General features: G+C 31.2%; 1 protein-coding gene across 1 annotated transcript in view; it reads right to left on the reverse strand.

Annotated features, from left to right (window-relative positions):
• Positions 1-1,010: 1,010 nt before the first annotated feature.
• LRP1B (LDL receptor related protein 1B) overlaps positions 1,011-17,970 on the reverse strand; it is a gene marked incomplete at its 3' end in the record, with an annotated part of 1,731,654 nt that continues 1,714,694 nt past the window's right edge. Inside the window, exons 87-91 of the mRNA XM_084254814.1 lie at positions 12,584-12,660; positions 6,764-6,854; positions 5,749-5,893; positions 2,630-2,728; positions 1,011-1,151 (exon numbers count right to left, since the gene is read on the reverse strand). Of these exons, the coding sequence (XP_084110940.1) occupies positions 1,011-1,151; positions 2,630-2,728; positions 5,749-5,893; positions 6,764-6,854; positions 12,584-12,660 (553 nt within the window). The remainder of the gene's footprint in view (positions 1,152-2,629; positions 2,729-5,748; positions 5,894-6,763; positions 6,855-12,583; positions 12,661-17,970) is intronic.

Consider the following 17,970-nt stretch of genomic DNA (forward strand, 5'->3'; position numbering starts at 1 on the left):
AAAATATTTACCATTACTCTACACCATGATGGTTCTTTTGCCTCTTCCTTTTGAACGAGCAGAGAGAATGCATTCACACAATTGAAAGTCTACCATCACGTTGTGTGCTTTTATCTTTTTCTTTCGTGTTCTGTGTGGTGAGGGGTTCAGTTAACCTTCCACAAAATGCAAATGACAGGGAAGAAGTTCCTAAGACATCATTACCCAATGCCCCATTGTGCTCTAGGCTCACTCTTTTACCTCACGACTAAGGGAAACAAAAGGTCTTATCCCATAGCAAGTGGCGATGTTCCACTTTGGTTATATTTTTGCTATGTTCTACGACCTAAATATAACTATTGCTTACAGGGTGTATACATTTAGTATATCACATAGAATCCACTAAATTTTGGAAAATGTAATCATATGTGTTCATGCAAATTATTAATTTTATGTATTTTTAAAAGATTTTCCTCAAAATTCTCATCTATCACTTGGCAATCTAAGACTAATTTAAAGCGGGTGATGCTGAACTTGTGAGGCCTATATATTTTCAGCAGTCCGAATCAATCTTAATGGGCACTAAGAAGAGAGTTGACCATTCCATCATCTTCCATCAGTTTAACCAGAAAAGGAAAATGATTGTATTATAGCTTCAGTCCAAATACAGAAAAAGTGCAGAGATCCTCTTTGTTGATTAAGTTAGAACTCAAAAAGTTCATATAAAATAGATCGCTCATATTCACACTATAAAGGAATATGTTATTTTTAATTTTAACAAATTCAAAGGTGTGTCATATCAGCAGCATTGTTGTAAATTGTACTGTAGTGCAGTTCTTATTCATAAAAATACCATACAAATGGTCAATCAATAGTCATCAGCAAAAAATAAAAAAACAGAAAACAATTTACCAGGGAAAAGATAAAGAAAGAGGTAATGCTGATGCCAAAACAAGTATAATACTGTTGGAACATACAAAAGTAATACTTATATTTTATACATTTATACAGCATATAAAAGTTATCATTGATTAAGCCACTGTCTCTCTTATCCCAATTTCTATTTTCTTTGGAAGCAGTTCTTTCCTTTCATCAACACTTCCTAAGGAGTTTCGACAGTTTTGTCCATCCATGTATAATTTTGCATACACCGGATTGGAGTAATTTGTTGACTGAAGGGAAAAAAATATGATTTTTATTATCCATTTCACCACATAATGAATTATTTTTAGTATGTATATCTTTTAATGCTTTCATTTATTTGCAATACATTTTATTAATAGTAAATATTTAAATGTAATTGAAATTCTGTTTACAGACTTATAGTTGACTTTAACATGGTATTAGAGAAAAATATAATTGTATGTTTTTCAGGTACCTTGTAAATCTAAAAGTAGTTTTGAGGGGGTGGGGGGTGGGAGGAAAGGGATTGGGGTCAAAATGGGGGGGTTGCAATTGTATGGGGAATATAAAAATAAAATTTATTATTTAAAAAAATTAAAGTAGCTTTGACAGAATCTTAAATTTGGAAGAGATCCTCATGAAAACTGTGTTCACTGAGAATTTATTTAAAAGCATAAAACACTAAAACACATGGTCTTATTTCTAGTACATATGTTTTTCACTCATTGGAATATATAGATAAGATATGTTTATAGAAAGTCATTTAGTTTTTCAGTATGAATTTAAAATAAAAAATAAAATAAATGAAAGTAAAATATATTATTGGGAAGACCTGAACATATTTTTGATTCAAACAACTTCTATATACTGATCAATGCAAATAATTTTGACTCTTCCAAGGAATCATGAAGGACACAGCTATCTTATTAAATTCATGTATACTTAGACAGGTTTTGTATTAGAATTGACATTTACAGAAGAGATATTTTACAATTGAATATCATATACAATGTTCATTTCTTACTAATTGCAACTCAACCCGAGATACTGTTCCTAGTTGTGGTTTATTTCATTTTCTTTCCAAGCAGAACATTAAATCTTAGCTACAACAGAGAAACAGTATAAACTCCATGTCATGCAAATGAGACAAACATGATAAAAATGAGAATGAAAAACAAGGGAGAAAATAGTCATTCCTAGAAATCTTGATATCTTTAATTTTTGTCTCTTCTATCTATTGTGAGCCATGCAACTTTAGACTTAAACCCTTTCTCTAGAAACTAGTTATTAATTAAAAAATTCTTAAGAATGATTTCATTAGACCATTCCTAAATTGTATATATGATGCCACATCTTGTACTATATTATTAAAGTGGTCATCAAATTTAGAAATATAACATAAAACATCTTAATAGGAAATTAATACAAACAAATGCAAATTTAAATTTTAAATTGTACATTTTAAATTTTGGGCTAGAGATTTCCAAGAATAATAAATTCTAATGTTCAAATTCATAAAAAGAGATATTTTTACTTAATAGCATGCCTAAAATGATGGCATGTTTTACATATAATCTGCATAGGCAGGACATATAACATAGGCCCCCAATTTTAAGGCTGTTTTAAAATCTCTTACTAAATAAAAACTCATTTAGGGGCAAGCCCCTAACTATATCTCATAATCATCTTGGATTGTGAGGGGTTCTGGGATGGAATGGACATGGAATAATGACTTTTCTTCTCTCACCCCAGCGGTCAGTGGTCCTTTCAAGTCAGAGTTTAGGTAGATGGGTGGCGCTGTATGTGGAAGCTTGAAAGCACCGGACCCTCCCCCTATATACCTCGCCTGTATATAAACAGAGAATTTTAGTTTCTGATCTAACATCAAATAATTATTTTCATTTGCATAGCTCATATATCATAGACATAAAAGTGCTTTATCCCTGGGGCATGAAAAGTACCTTCATGGAAGCCTTAATAAATTAAGGAAGAACCATTAATATTTTGAATCTGTGTTTCATAGGTACACATTTCTGGGAAGTCCAGCTTACTGATAGGCATGCTTACATTTCTTAGAAAAATTCACCAACCTCCCCAACTAAATTTTATTTTTTTAATTCTGAAAAGTTCTGACAATAGTCTACATGGACATACAAATTTCTGTTGTCTCTGTATTTTTAGGGGGGAAATTAAATATGCTACATCAAAACAAATTTAACTGTGATTTTAACAAACCTGACTTTCTAGTTTAGAACAGATTAATTTATACTTAAATTGATTCACTAAGTTTCTATGCAGGACAATCACTTTAGACTTTCTTTGATCTAGAGAGAGAATTTGCCAACCTGGTAAACTCATATTCATCACAGCATATTTTAGTGACATATTAGAATAAAAAGCCTAGATGAAAACTTGAACATTAAAACCTTAATATTTAATTAATATTAAAACTCAAATATACATATTTTAAATATTAATTATCGACTATTAATAATGAATGTTTGGGATAAGGGTATGGGTCTCAGGAAAATCTTGTAAATGTAAATTCAACTGGTTATTGCCTCTTTATTTTCCCCCATAAAGGTTGGATTTAGATGATGTTGAAAACAATCTAAGTAAGAATTCACATGAATTTGGGGATAAAACCAATAAAGACTAATTTCTCATTTTCAAACTTTCTTTTTTTTTTTTTTAAGATTTATTTATTTATACAAGCACTGGGTGCAGTCAGACGTGCGGGAGGGTGAGATAATTCACCAGAGCCAGAGCGTTGAACAGAACAGGCAGACCTATTAAATACACTGCTGAGGGGAGCAGCGGGCGAGGCAGGAGAGGTCTGCGTGCCATGTGGGACCCCCGTTGGCAGCCGGGGATCAAATCAGTGCTGCACAGGCTGTGGGCAGCTTCGCAGCCCAGCGCTCAACCAATGCACCACCATGGAGGCCTTTCAAACTTTCAATTTTTTGATTGCCTCCATAAGTAAATTGTTTTAATTAATTCATTATTTCAAAACATGATTATAGGTCATTGAAACAGAATTTTATAGGTCATTGAAATAGAATTTTATCCATTTGATACATAATGAAAATGGCTGCTTTATGAAAATATTCTTTATGAATAATGCAGTTTATTTTTGATGACATCATGAATATATCAAACCATTGTAACACAATAAATATTCAATGAAAAACATTTCATTGTTAATGTTGCTCCAGTGTTGTCTGCTTTTCAAAATTGTCTATACCTATTTGGACTAACTGTGCTTTCTTTACTCACTTCTTAGATAACAATTCGTATTTACATTTCCAACATCAGGAGTCTGCTACAATCAGTTATCTAAGTCACATTTAATGTAATTTTGGTCAATCAGTCAGCAAATTGGTATATAAATATTTATTGCATGTTATATGCTAAGTACATTAATACATATTTGAAGGGGCAGTGAAGCATAGTTTTATTTTCCTAAGGTAAATGTGGAAAATTTTAAATGGAATACTAAAAAGTTACGATCATTACAATCATTTAGTGCCTAAAACTGGCTTAACTCTACCACTAGAAATAAAACTGATAAGGAAATAATAACTCTCTTATGAAAATATCTTTATCAGTTCCTATTATACTTGCATATACTATATTTTTATAACTAAGAAAAATCAAAGACCTTAAGAAGTCTAATATTTAAGATATCTTTATAATTCATAGATAAATTATCAAATTGTACTATATATATATCATCTTTCAAAGTCAAGTTGAAAAATACTGAAACTTAAATTGTCAGGATTTATTTCAAGAACAAATTCAAATGTAAAAGTGTTGAATAAAGAGTAGTAATTAAACAATATTTCTAAGGGAAAAATCATTACAATATCTTTTTATTTGATAGTTAAAAAAGTTATCTACTCAATAATGATGAGAAATTAACACTTGACTATTAATTTTGGGCATAGAAAGTCTATCCCTGAGTCCAGAACTAGATTGGACATAGTGACCGATTTCAATTGGTCCAGTGACCAATTTCAATTTCTTTTAGCATAGTAGAGCACAAAACCATTTGGGAATAGATTGGTCATTGTAATTATTTATAGTATAAATGTGCATTTTGAATACATCATCACTGATATGTTAGAAAATTGATAGTTATTCAGAATATGAATGGGTAAACTAAGAAAAATAATTCCATAATAGCAAGTTGATGCTCTTAATTCATATAAAATATTCTCTAATTCATGTAAAATATTCAGATAATGCAGTGAAAGAAAATCATTGTAAATTTAATTTACCTGGATGATTGGATCATTCATCAATATTTTTAAAAGGTGCTAAGCTGTACTAAAAGTTTTAAGAACTTAAAAAAACACAGGCTAGGTTTCCAAGCTATATGTACCTATGACTAGCTTCATATCGATAGGGAAATTATAGCAAAAATATATTTCTGAAACATGATTTGTTTATAAACAAATTAAAAAATATAGATTAGCTGGACTTCAAAGAAATAATGTATAATTTGGTAATGAAGTACTGTACTCTTAATATTATTAAAAATCAGACAATATTTTTACATTAACTTGTATATTTAGATGTGGTAACACCAACAAATCTGAATAATCTATTATTTTTCTAAAGTATATGTTTACAAACTAAGTGAATAAGTAAATTTCTTTAAGACATGTTATATTAACTTTATGCTTCCAGTGAAATGTAGTCCATAAGTTTATTTTTTCTTTAGAAGGGGTTATAATATTCAATGCATCCTAAAGTTCATTATAACTTTGATAGAAGAAATACATGATGAAACTTAGAACTATACTATAGAGAAACAATTTAAGAATGTTAGTGTTGACTCTCTGTCAATTTAAAACATATTACCTTTGTTGGATCTACCATAAAACCAGCATCTAAAAGACTTCCATCGTTGTGATCATGATCCACTTCATACATGTTATAAGATGGATTGCCAATTTCTACATTTATTCCTCCATTGATAATAGGTTGTCTTCTAATAGTTTTTGTCCTAGAATATGTGAATATTAACAAAAGTGTGAGTAGTTGAAATATTAACTTTATATATAGGGAACTGTCATATAGGTAGATTTACTGTTTTATGTAAATGTAACTGAAGGAAAGTTCAAAGTAAGTTAGAAATAAAGTATACTTATTGAGTCACAGAGGAACAATAATGTGTTCACATGGTAAGCTATTTTCTCAGTTATTTAGATTTAAAAATAAAAAAATACTCTGAACATATTCCTTCTGAATAGTTGAAACTGAATAGTCACTTATCAATTATCTTTTTAAATTATACTTTCCCCCATTTTTATGAAAACCACCCCAAACAAGTCTGTGATAAACTCTGAAATAATTTCAATCCCTAAGTCATTTTGCTAAATTCCTTTTTACATAATTTAAAAAGAACTCATAAAATCTTTGTTTTTATATAATAACCCTTCACAGCCCACTCCTTTTAATCTTTATAATTGTATAAAATTCCAATAACAGATAATAATAAAATACACAGTTTGTGAATGAAATGCAGTTTGTCACATACAGTGCATATTCAGTATCATTGTACTGACATTACAAATCCACATATTAATATATAATATTTTTCAGAGACTTTTTTATTTCAATGAAAAGCTACAACAAATATAAAATTTACTGACATTTTAATCAATGTGACTCCCTGTTAGATATGTCAGATTACATGTATGGAGCCATTCCTTCAACATAACATAGTGAAGGGTTGTATGAAGTATAATTACTTAAAATGAAATACAGAGATTAAATGGTTGAAAAACATAGGATTTTGTAGTTAAACAACAAAATCATGTTTTAAGAAATTTATGTGCTTTATTTACTATTAGTCTAAGAATCAGGCAATTACCTTCTTTTTCTTTTACAAAGCACTAAGCCAATTACTAAGGTGGTTATCAAAGTCACCAAGAGGACGAGAGGCACAATGATGGCAATGCTTCCTAAAAAACAAAGGGACAAATAGATGAACACATCAATAAAGATTGATATAACTGTATTTATTACATCAAATCATTTAATCATTAATAAACATAAATCTTACCAAATACCAAATGTTAATATTCTCAGTTTATAACTATGTTACTAAAACTATCACTTTGCTATTAAATGTTTGATGCAATGATATTTTTCTTAGATATCTTTCACTTAAATACTGTGAGGCTAGAAATACTGACTTCATTAGTTTGCCTCTACTGATTCCCACCATACACATTTACTTGCAATGGTGTAAGTATATAGTTGTAACACCATGTAAATGTATCGTAACTGAAAACATTTATACAATTTCAGTGGCTACATTCCCACTTTTAGTTTTATTCCCTTGCTATATATATTATCTGGCCATGAACATATATGGCAAGCTTGATGGCAGTCTTTCAAATAACAAGGCACATCCATATTGCATTTAGATGGACATACTCCTAAATATCAGTTTCATAAATTATTTGAAGAGGACTTGAGTAGGTTACTTAAAAATACTTTGTCAACAAAACAGAAGGAAGAAGACCTACCACACGTCTGTTATCTTTTTACAACAAAAGTTGATTCTCTTTCTCAGTTTCCAGTTCCAGAATATTTTCAGCAAAATATATCTGGAATTTAGTTTATATCACAAATGTCAATATCCTCTTTTTTCCTGTATTAATGGTCTTAGGTTCTTATCACATGTTCAAAATAAAATAGGAATCAATGGAATAGTTATTCAAAATAGAGAAGTTGGGTTTCAGATCTGGGCACAGAAGAGAAGCAAAATTGAGAACCTCTGTTCTTCATTTCTAGTTTGGCAATAGGAGCAATCATTTTCTATTTTATTTTTTTTTTAAGTAGTAAGGAGACAACATACCCTTTTGCCGATAATATAATCTACAGGAGTATTTCTTCTTGTGCAAGAAGAAACTAAAAGCAAGGATTACCTAATAACTGAAGAGTATTATTTAACAATTAAGTATCTAATGTTAACTTTTCCAATAGATAAATACCTAGTGTTCATAAGAGAAAAAGGATTTATATACTTGGCATAAGCCTCTGTTTTTGGTTCAGTTAAGTCAGCTTAATTACTGAATAAACTAGGAAACAAAACGACCCAAAAGTTACTTGAAATTTAATAAGGGGTTCTTGAATGGTGTAGGGGTGAAGCATTAAGAATTATTAAAAAACATGAATTTATTTTACAAATACATATACATATAAAATATCACAGTAGAAATTATTGGCAATATTAGGCACAATAATCAACCTCTTAGAAATTTATAATAGAAATATAGATCAGTGGTAACAGCTCTAGCCAAATGATATCTACTGATAGTTTTTCTTGGAGGTCACTTATCACTTATCAAAATAACAAAAAGTCCTTACTAAGAAATATCAAGTAGAGGGTATTTTTTCTATTTGGAGCTTTAGAAAATAATTCATCTAAATTACAAAATAACTGTTTTTCCATTCAATAAAAAATATGGCTTGCATTCTTTACCAGTTTCTAACTATAAACAAATTTTATCATTTTATTTTGCATCCAGGACTATACAACTTAGTAAGTTTAATATTATATTACCTTGTTCGGTTGGGGAAAGTGAACTTTATATGGATGTATAATTTATTAGTAATTAATGAAAGTAGAAAATCTGGCACCTTGGATAGTAATTAACATTTGTTCACAATTTTTAAATACCAATGAACAGCTTGCTTTCTTCATAAACTATGATTTCAACTGATTGATCACAGCTTTATAAATATCCTTATTTCATTATTTTTGCTGCTAAAATTTGCACAGAGTTTGTAGGTGTAAAATACTTATCAAAACTGGTGTAAGTTATATAAAGTTGATTTCTTCTCAATGTAATGATAAATTATTTAGAAAATTAGATTTTATTTGTTCTACATAATTTCCATTATTCTTAGAAGGTAGAAATGTGAATTATGTATGCTAGAAAAAACAACTTCAATTTTCTTTTTTTATGGTTTACCATCACAGATGGCAGTTGCAATTCCTCATATTACAGCACTCCATTTAATAGCCTAGACTTTGAATATGTTTATATAACCAATCAAATTTACTGCAATAATGCTTAGTGTAGTCAATAAATTAATACAGGGTAGCAGTTTGGAAAGGTGTTTTTTTTTTTTTTTAGTAAAATAATTTTTATTGATGAAGACAATTGCCAACTACATATATTTTTAGAATCACAACAGATATATATCAAAATTAAATACTTTTCCAAGTAATATAGGTAGCAGTAAATATCACAGTGTAACATATAATAATAAAAGTCTACTGAAGGTGATTTTCTTAACAGCGCCTTTTGATGAAGTAAGTATTCTATGCTCTTGAATGGGTGGATGGGATAGCTTAACAACCTTATCACTTAAAATAGAGCAAGAAGTCTTTCTTTGCAATGTCCTTTTGAGGCCTCACTGAACAACACTGTCCCATTAGAAAGAAGAATTATATTATCAAATTGCTAAGTTAAGAGATCTGTCCATGCAAGAGGCAGTACAGCAAAGCAACTGAGATAACAGACTTGGGAGGAAAGCTGCCTCCATGGAAATCTTGAACCACTGTTGACATATCTTTGTGAAAATTATTTATTTTGTCTCAATTTATACATTAACAAAATAAGTGTCATCATTAATATCTGTCTATGGTGATGGCACAAATAACCACCCAACATTTCAAATCTTGGTTGTCACTATAGAAAAACACACCACCTCTACATTACTGCCTCACAAATGCTAAGTATAATTTTATCCTATTTAATTTTAGCATATATGGTGGCATCAGTCAAACACTGACCATACATTTCCTTAAAAGTTAATGCAAATTTAAAATAGGAGTGCATAATCACTATTGTATCATCCTCAGGTTAAAATGTTTCAACATACCTTTGAAAGAGTCAGAACTGTGGACCTCCCTGGTGGCCTACATATTGAGTTTTAGTGCTATCACCCCAGAGGCCTGAGTTCCATCCCCTGCCAGAGAGGTAACACACATTCGACACACTCACAGCAGACCTCTCCTGTCTCTTCCACTGCTCCCCTACAGCAGTGTATCTCAGTCAGTCTGCCTGTTCAGCTCCATATTCTGTCTCTGGTGAATCCTCTAACCACTCTGCACCTCTGGCCCACACCCCAGTACTTCTACACACACACACAAAAAAAAAATATAAAGGAATCAAAACTTTTTGTTCAAGTGAACTCTAAGTACAAAGTTTTAGGACAATAGATCTGCTTAATTCCACAGGCTGCTTTTTAGATACTCTAAACAGCAAAGGCAAGAAAGCATCAGTGTGACTATTCAGACATGATTAAAATTCATGATGTGCATGCATTATAAAGGTAAATCTCTGTTCTAGATGACAGTAGTTAGGCTGACATAGGCCATGCATTCTAGATTATCCTGAGTTCCAATGATTATGAAATATTTCACTGTAAGTGGAAATGCAAATTTGAAAACACATTTGTAATGTATCCATTTTTCTTATTGAGCTGATGCCTTCTGCCCAAGTACAGGGAACATTTGACAGCCATTCAAAACTACTAAACTTTATGTAAAAGATTAAAAATAACCCCCCTACCTTTAGGAGAAAGATCAGTTTAACTACCTTTTACCCCTCAGAGTCATGGAGGCAAACTTCTGTAGGCATAAAGCTCTAATAATAAGCACTTTTAATAGAGACATTATTTGATCAACTTTGCTCAAATATAAGATAATTTGACATTTACATAGCTAATAGCCCTTTCAGTGTGCATTGACACTTCATTGCATTTAATGACCTCAGATCAGTAATGGAAAGAAAACCACTAGAATCTTTGGAAAAAGAATTACAACTACTTACAACTCCTCTTTCCATTTGAGAGTTCCTATTATAGAAATATTGCGTGTAAATAGAGGCCTTTTCCTATAAAGGGATCTTATTACCCATACAATTGCTTAGAGATGGCAAATTCCCTAAAATCATGTGGAGCACCCCTTCTCCAAACCATTTTCCAAACACCAAATTTTGCCTGTGGATGGATCTTATATAAAACCTAAAAACATTAGAAATTCAATTGCCATTTTATTTTTTTCTTCACTCTTTTTGGAGAGATTTATCAATATTTAAAATTGTTTTTGACTCTCTAAATGGCTATTTATCTCACTTATCTTAGATAAAAATATCATAACTGAAAGGGTAAAATACTATGCCTTCACAGTTTTCAACTTATATTTCTCTGTGTGTTCTACAGATTGGTAGCTCAAATGCATTTTTCATTAAAGTGCTCTCAATGATGATTGAGTTTTGCAACTAGTTCACAAAATCAAATGCAAATTAATGTGTCTCTAGAATTATAGCTAGTAATATTATGAGCTCTGCATCTTGGGAAAGAGAAAGGGGAATGTCTTTTTTAATATTTTCCTCTCCTTTTGTAATATCAAATTAGGTCATACTTATTTTGTCACCTTTTATGATCCAGTTCCCTCAACACCTAATGTCATACCATTGTGTCAAAGGCTTTGCTAAGATCTTCTTCCTCCCTTCCCTGAGAACACTACTCAAATCCTAAGGTAAACCCAAATGCTCCATGACAAAATATCACTCATCCCCTTTTCCAATTTCATATATTTATGTCTAATCTATTTATTGTAGACTCACTTACTAGTTTTCAAAGATAGTCATATTTATTAGCCCAAATGAATCTCTAAATAGTGGAACTTTGGATACGATGGCTTGAAGAAAATAAGGAAAAGGCATCTATTTGGAGACAGGAATTTCAAACAACTAGATCAGCAAATGTTGGGGGACTGAGTCCATGGTTCAAATATCAAATACTTTTGACTTTCCTTTTCACAAACTCCACCGTATTTTTTTTTAATGAAAGCTTTATTACTAGCAGTTAAGGACTAGAGAAATAATGCTAAAGCAAGCATTTGTCAATCAGCTATATTATTTTTTTCAAGTGAAGAACATATTCACACATTTGTTAGATATTACAAATTTTCCAAAAGTATTCCACTCACTGTCAAATTAATGATATTGTGTATGGAAAGGGGAATTATTTCAGATTTTGTATTAAAAGTATTTAAAGTTGTTGGAAAATACACTATGATTGTGTAATTAAGCTTTCAAATGACAGACATGTGCAAAGACTAGAACTATATACACACACACAAATGCAATGTGTTTAGTTATATTTGAATATACTTCAAAATCAATGCCTTAAAGACAAAGAAACAGTAAATCAAGTATTGTCTTTATTAAGAATTTCCCATTACTAAACTTCTCTAACAATCAACTCTGTTTTTCACACTTTGACAGGCATTTCAACAAAATACACCTTGCTGTAATTACAATGTAGAATTATTTTTTTTTCTCAGAGCATTCTTTCACCTATTATGATATTTGTAGCTGCTCTACATTTCCTAAGTAAAGCTAGATTTGCAGATACATGGTTGGCCAAAGTTTAAGATGAACTTTCTCTGTCTGAAAGAACACATATAGGCTGGATTCTGTTACCAGGGTTTAGTTCTGAGCTTCATCTTTCAAAAAATACTTAGATGCAATGGCTCTCTTGCAAAATTCCATCCAATACTCAAGGCCATCAATAAGGAAACAGCTCCCTCAATAATAGTATGAAAAGGAAAAAAAAATATATAGTACATAAATCACCCAAGATATTAACCTGAGGAACTTACTTGTGCTGATGTGATCAGACTTGCTGCTCTTCGGGGCTGGCCTCTCACACTGTGTGCCTGACCAGTTGGTGGAACATCTAGAAAGGTCAAACAAAATTACTGAATAACAAAATTCACAACTCTGCTGATGCTATGACTGCAGCTAAATGAAATAAAGGAAGAGCCAGCCATCACAGATTCATGGATATTAGAGATTTTTGTTAATGTCCTACATATTGTCAATATGCTGAGGGTAATTTGCTTTTAAAAATGTAGTCATTTTTTCTTTAAACTTAAAAACTGGCATATTTCATAGCAAATACGAAATCCAAATAAAAACTGGCACCTAATTTGAAAAGTACTGAAAAATGACAAATAGTCATGATAAAATGTGGGTTTGCCCCTCAAACAAGTTATTATAAAATTTCTGTGATATTTCTTTCTCCTCATTCTAAGTTCAAAGTGGTGGAACTAACCACTAAACAGCAAATGGTCATTTCTCTCAGATGTGAAACTGCAGAAATTTCACTCTTGTGCTCTGATTTAAGAAAACACAATGCTTTCCCATTTAAAACCATACTTCTATTACAATGGACCCAAGAGGATGACCAAATTTTTATTGGGGAAAGATTACTTCCCCATATTAGCATGATGGAACTACAGTGAGATGTCTAGAGGAAGATTAAAATTATAGATTTGAATAAAATCCATTATTTAAACATAAATCACAAGCAAATAACTGCATCAAAATAGATTTTGAATGATTTTTGTTTGTTTGAACAATGCCTATTGGCTAACACAAGATGCCTCTTTATATCTGTCAGGGGAAATTTAAGATAAACCATTTAATTGGTTTCAGCTCTTATTTAAAATGATTTTCAAATGCTACTATATCAAGATAGTTGTACACAATAAAAGAACATCTTCCAGCACCATTCCAATTAGATTTTTCTGGGCATGCTTAACAAAGTCAAAAACCACAATTTCAAGTTCTCTGCCAATTCTGTCATAGCCAATTTCATAAAGGTATAGCTGTTTTCAAAACTATGCTCTGTGATGCAACGTGAATTATTTGAAATATTTGAAAGACAGTATTGACTGTCCTAAAACATGGGCAAATCTCACAAAATCATCATTACTGACAAACTCAAACCATGAACATAAAAATTCATGACATAAAAGTACATTTTAACTTCAGCATAATTGACAATAAAGTTACTGTTCAAGAATATAGTTCTTTGATTAATAATGATAACTTATAAAACTATGTGTATGGAGCATGATTTAAATGAAAATTAATATCATGATTCAGTAATTACTCATGCATTATCATAACTTTTTATTCAGATGCTTAAAAAAGCTTACAGATATATTTTAATACATCACAATAAACACACCATACTACAAGTAAATCATTAAAATAGATAAATAACTTATAAGCCAAGTTTGTGAACCTGTCTATATCACTGAAGTCAGGGAATGGAATGAGCACATTTTCAAATAATTGTAAGTGAACAACCAATAAAATCACTGATTTTTAAAAATCATTTTTTCTTCCTCAGTAGTGGTTTTGCAGTTGAATGATCTAGAAAACGTTTCTATTTCTTCACAGTTTCTAATTATAGATATAGTTCTTAGATACTTCAAATTATGATAGGAAGATTTTGCAAACATGTTGTTGGAGTAATTTCTAATTATTATAAAATACTTTCTTTTGTTTTATATAGTTTTTCTTTCTTAAATCCTTCTTTTTTTAAAGATTTATTTATTTATACAAGAACCACGGTACAGGTCAGATGCTGCAGGAGGGTGAGAGGATTCACCAGAGAGAGCGGGGAACAGAACAGGCAGACCAAAGAAACAAACTGTTGAGGGGAGCAGCAGGCACGACAGGAGACATCTGCCTGCCATGTGGGACCCTCGCCTGGCTGGGATGGAACGCGCGCTCTGTGAGGGCTGAGGACACTTTCACAATGAGGTGCTCAACTGCCTGCGCCATCAGGGAGGCCCTGTTAAATCTTTCTAACTGAGCACTAAGGATGTTTTATATGCTCCAATGGGGGAGGAGAGGAAACACAGATTGCTTAGTAAAATTACTTTATAGTATATGTGTAAAAGACTGTTTTGTGCAATTGCGTTGAAAAATCAAGTATCAAAATTTGCTCTTTATATTACCTCTTTGGATTGAAAAAAAAATAACAAAAACCTAAATCAGATTTCATGGTAAATAAAGAGGAGTCACCTGATATACATTTTGTTCTCATACTAGAAATAAGAACCTGGGGCTCATCATTATACCAAAATACTTGTAAGGAATAAAATGGAATTGCTCAGGAATTGGAGAATTAAATCCTAATTGACCAGAATGTGTTCTAATTTGTGTTGACATCACATAGTTTATTTTAAATGCTTTAGGATGTTATGAAAAACATGACTTTGAACCCTTAAAAAAGTAGAGATTTTTAAATGTGGAAGATAAGGATAAAGAGATCTTTATCTAAAATCTTGAATTAGTTAAATGCCATAGGCAATGTTTATTAATAACATTAATTTCTCATTTTATCCATAACTTGGAACCCAGAAATTATGGCAGATAAATGAAATCACCTGCTAGTAATCATAATGCTCTTTTATTTTAAATTGTGGAGGCACATTTACATCCCTAATCTCCAGGGAATATTTTACTTACTACATACTTTAAATACCTTTCAAAGACCATGCAGGTGAAATAATTAATTTTAAGTTATACATCTTAATAATTAATGATCACCTTGTAATTTCCCCTATACTCCTTATAAAATAATGCTTTATTGCCAAAGATAAAGTAAGATATGTTCCACTGTTCTACATTTTTTTCAGTCTTAAAAAATAGTCTCTTTGGGGATGTTAAATCAAACAGAATCATTATTCTTGTTGCCTAGCTTACAAAATTACTAGTTAAGGTATTTGCTGCTTTACAAGTCCTTCCAATGGTTGATTTAAGACCAAGTATTTTTACCAACTTTACAGAAATTCATAAATCTTTGTACTCTGAATAGACAATGATCAAAGCTATTAATGGCAGAACATTTACAAATCAGAATATGTGCATATCATCAAAATTTCCTGTCCAATTCCCACTGAATTATTTGCATAGTCATGGTGACTATATCTCTGGCATCTGTCTCTTTTTCATTATCCCTCAAGTGAAATATATAGCTCATGCCCTGGCCACCTTTAATGTGTATTGTTGCAATCTCTTGCTCCCTGCTATTCAGCCTGTGACAATGATCTTCAACTTAGGTCCCACATGGTCTTCCAAGAAATCTTTTATTTCCTATTATCACAAACACCTGTATATCATTACTTTTGAACTTATTTCACAGTTATTTTCCATTTTAGAACAATGAAAACCAGTTTTATCTATATGTTGATCATGATGCTATTCTGAATTATTTAATTTTTTATAAGTTTTATGTATTGTAACTAAGTATTATTGAAGCAGGGATAGGGAATGTGTTTGTATGTGCATGTGTGTGTGTATTTTTACTTATTTACTTAAATAATTCCATGTTCTTTTTTTCTTCATATCCTCTTATAAAGCTATTGCTCTAGATTTTCTTGAAGTTAATAGCTGCCTGTTAAATGGTGACTGACTGACAACATTCCTTTTGTCTTCTTTCCTTTTCTTCTTTCCTATATCATTGACTTAAAAAAAAAAAAGATTATTTACTGGGCCTCCCCTGGTGGCACAGCAGTTGAGCACTGGGTTGTGAGGCTGCCCGCAGCCTCTGCAGCACTGGTTCGATCCCCAGCCACCGGCAAGGGTCCCACACACACACACACACACACACACACACAAAAAAAATATTTACTGCTACATTGTTTTCTAAGATTTACTTATTTATGCATGCAAGAACTTGGGCACAGGACAGAGTTTGGACAGTGAGAGGATTCACCAGAGATAGAGTGGGGAACAGAACAGGCAGATAGACTGGAATACACTGCTGAGGGGAGCAGCAGGTGAGACAGGAGTGGTCTGCTGCACCAATCTTATTTTTAATCTCATTCTTCCACTTTCATATAGCTACATGTATGAAATTTTCTTAATTATAACATGTTTTATCATCTCTCCTTTATAGTCTAGGTAGACTAATGATTATCCACTGAAAAATGTGTTATATTGAGATTCTGGAGTACCATATGCCAATATTTTCAATAGGTACTTATGGGTTACAAACAGAAGTCTGCATTTTAACAAAGTGACACTGATACAAGGAATTTACAAATAATATGTCAAGAAATATTTGAGATAAATTATTAGTATTACCCATAGACTTCTGTAAGTTGAGGTAACATTGGGTTACAACACTGTATATGATTTAGAGATACAGTATCATACCTACCACAAACTCTTCCATAATCCTCCACCATAGTACATTATTATTAGTCAAATTTTTATTCTTTAGTTGGGAATAATTTTTAAAAGATTACATAAAATTGGTTATTACTTATATAATGTTTCTGTAAAACGGAAAACAGTTTTTGGTAATTTCACTTGAATAGTACCAGACAAATAATCTGACTAATTTATTGTAGCCTTTAACAGCCTGTGCAATTTTTGTAGAGTTACAGAATTTTTACCTTCCTATAACATAGGTGAATATCTATGTGGAAAGGCAATAGTGCAGCAGATATTTCTAAGCACAGTAAACATTTTTAGAATATCAAAATAAGTTTGGCATATATAAAAGGAAATTATCAATATAATCTTTAATAGGGGATTTTTACATATAATAGCATAAGTATGACATAATTAAACTATGCAAAATAATAATAGCTCTAAAGTCATAGGGATTATTGCAAAGAGAATCAAAATTTGATATATAAGTATTAAAATCTTAGATATATAATTCACTGTCACATGGTCAACTTCCATGAATCACAGGATTTTCCACAACTGGTCTAGAGTCACTTGTTTTGGGATGATTTCAAAATAAAATTGTTATATTATTATCTGCTCTTTTTTATCAAATTTAAAGTTCATGGGAATGTTCTGACTAACTGAAATTCAGATGAATCTTCAAGCAATCAGATATTGAATTTCTCCTCGTATATCTCATATGTTGGGTTATCCCTATTAGCCATGATGATGGAGACCTTCAGAAAGAAAAATATTTTAATATACCCATTTCTTTCTGTACACAGAAAAAAAATATGGCAAAATGGGATTGAAGGTGCCTAATATGTGCATGGTGTCATATACAGCTATTGTTATGGAGGTGAATACATTATTACTCCATGCAATTTTGCACCACTATAACAACTAACTCTTATTTCACTCATATGGTACTTTTTTGTAGTCAGCTTTGTACTACAGTTTACATTTATTCAGTACTTCTCTATTCAAACAGGATTGTGCTAATCAC

The sequence above is a fragment of the Talpa europaea genome (assembly GCF_964194135.1).
Source record: "Talpa europaea genome assembly, chromosome: 1".
Classification (NCBI taxonomy): Eukaryota; Metazoa; Chordata; class Mammalia; order Eulipotyphla; family Talpidae; genus Talpa; species Talpa europaea.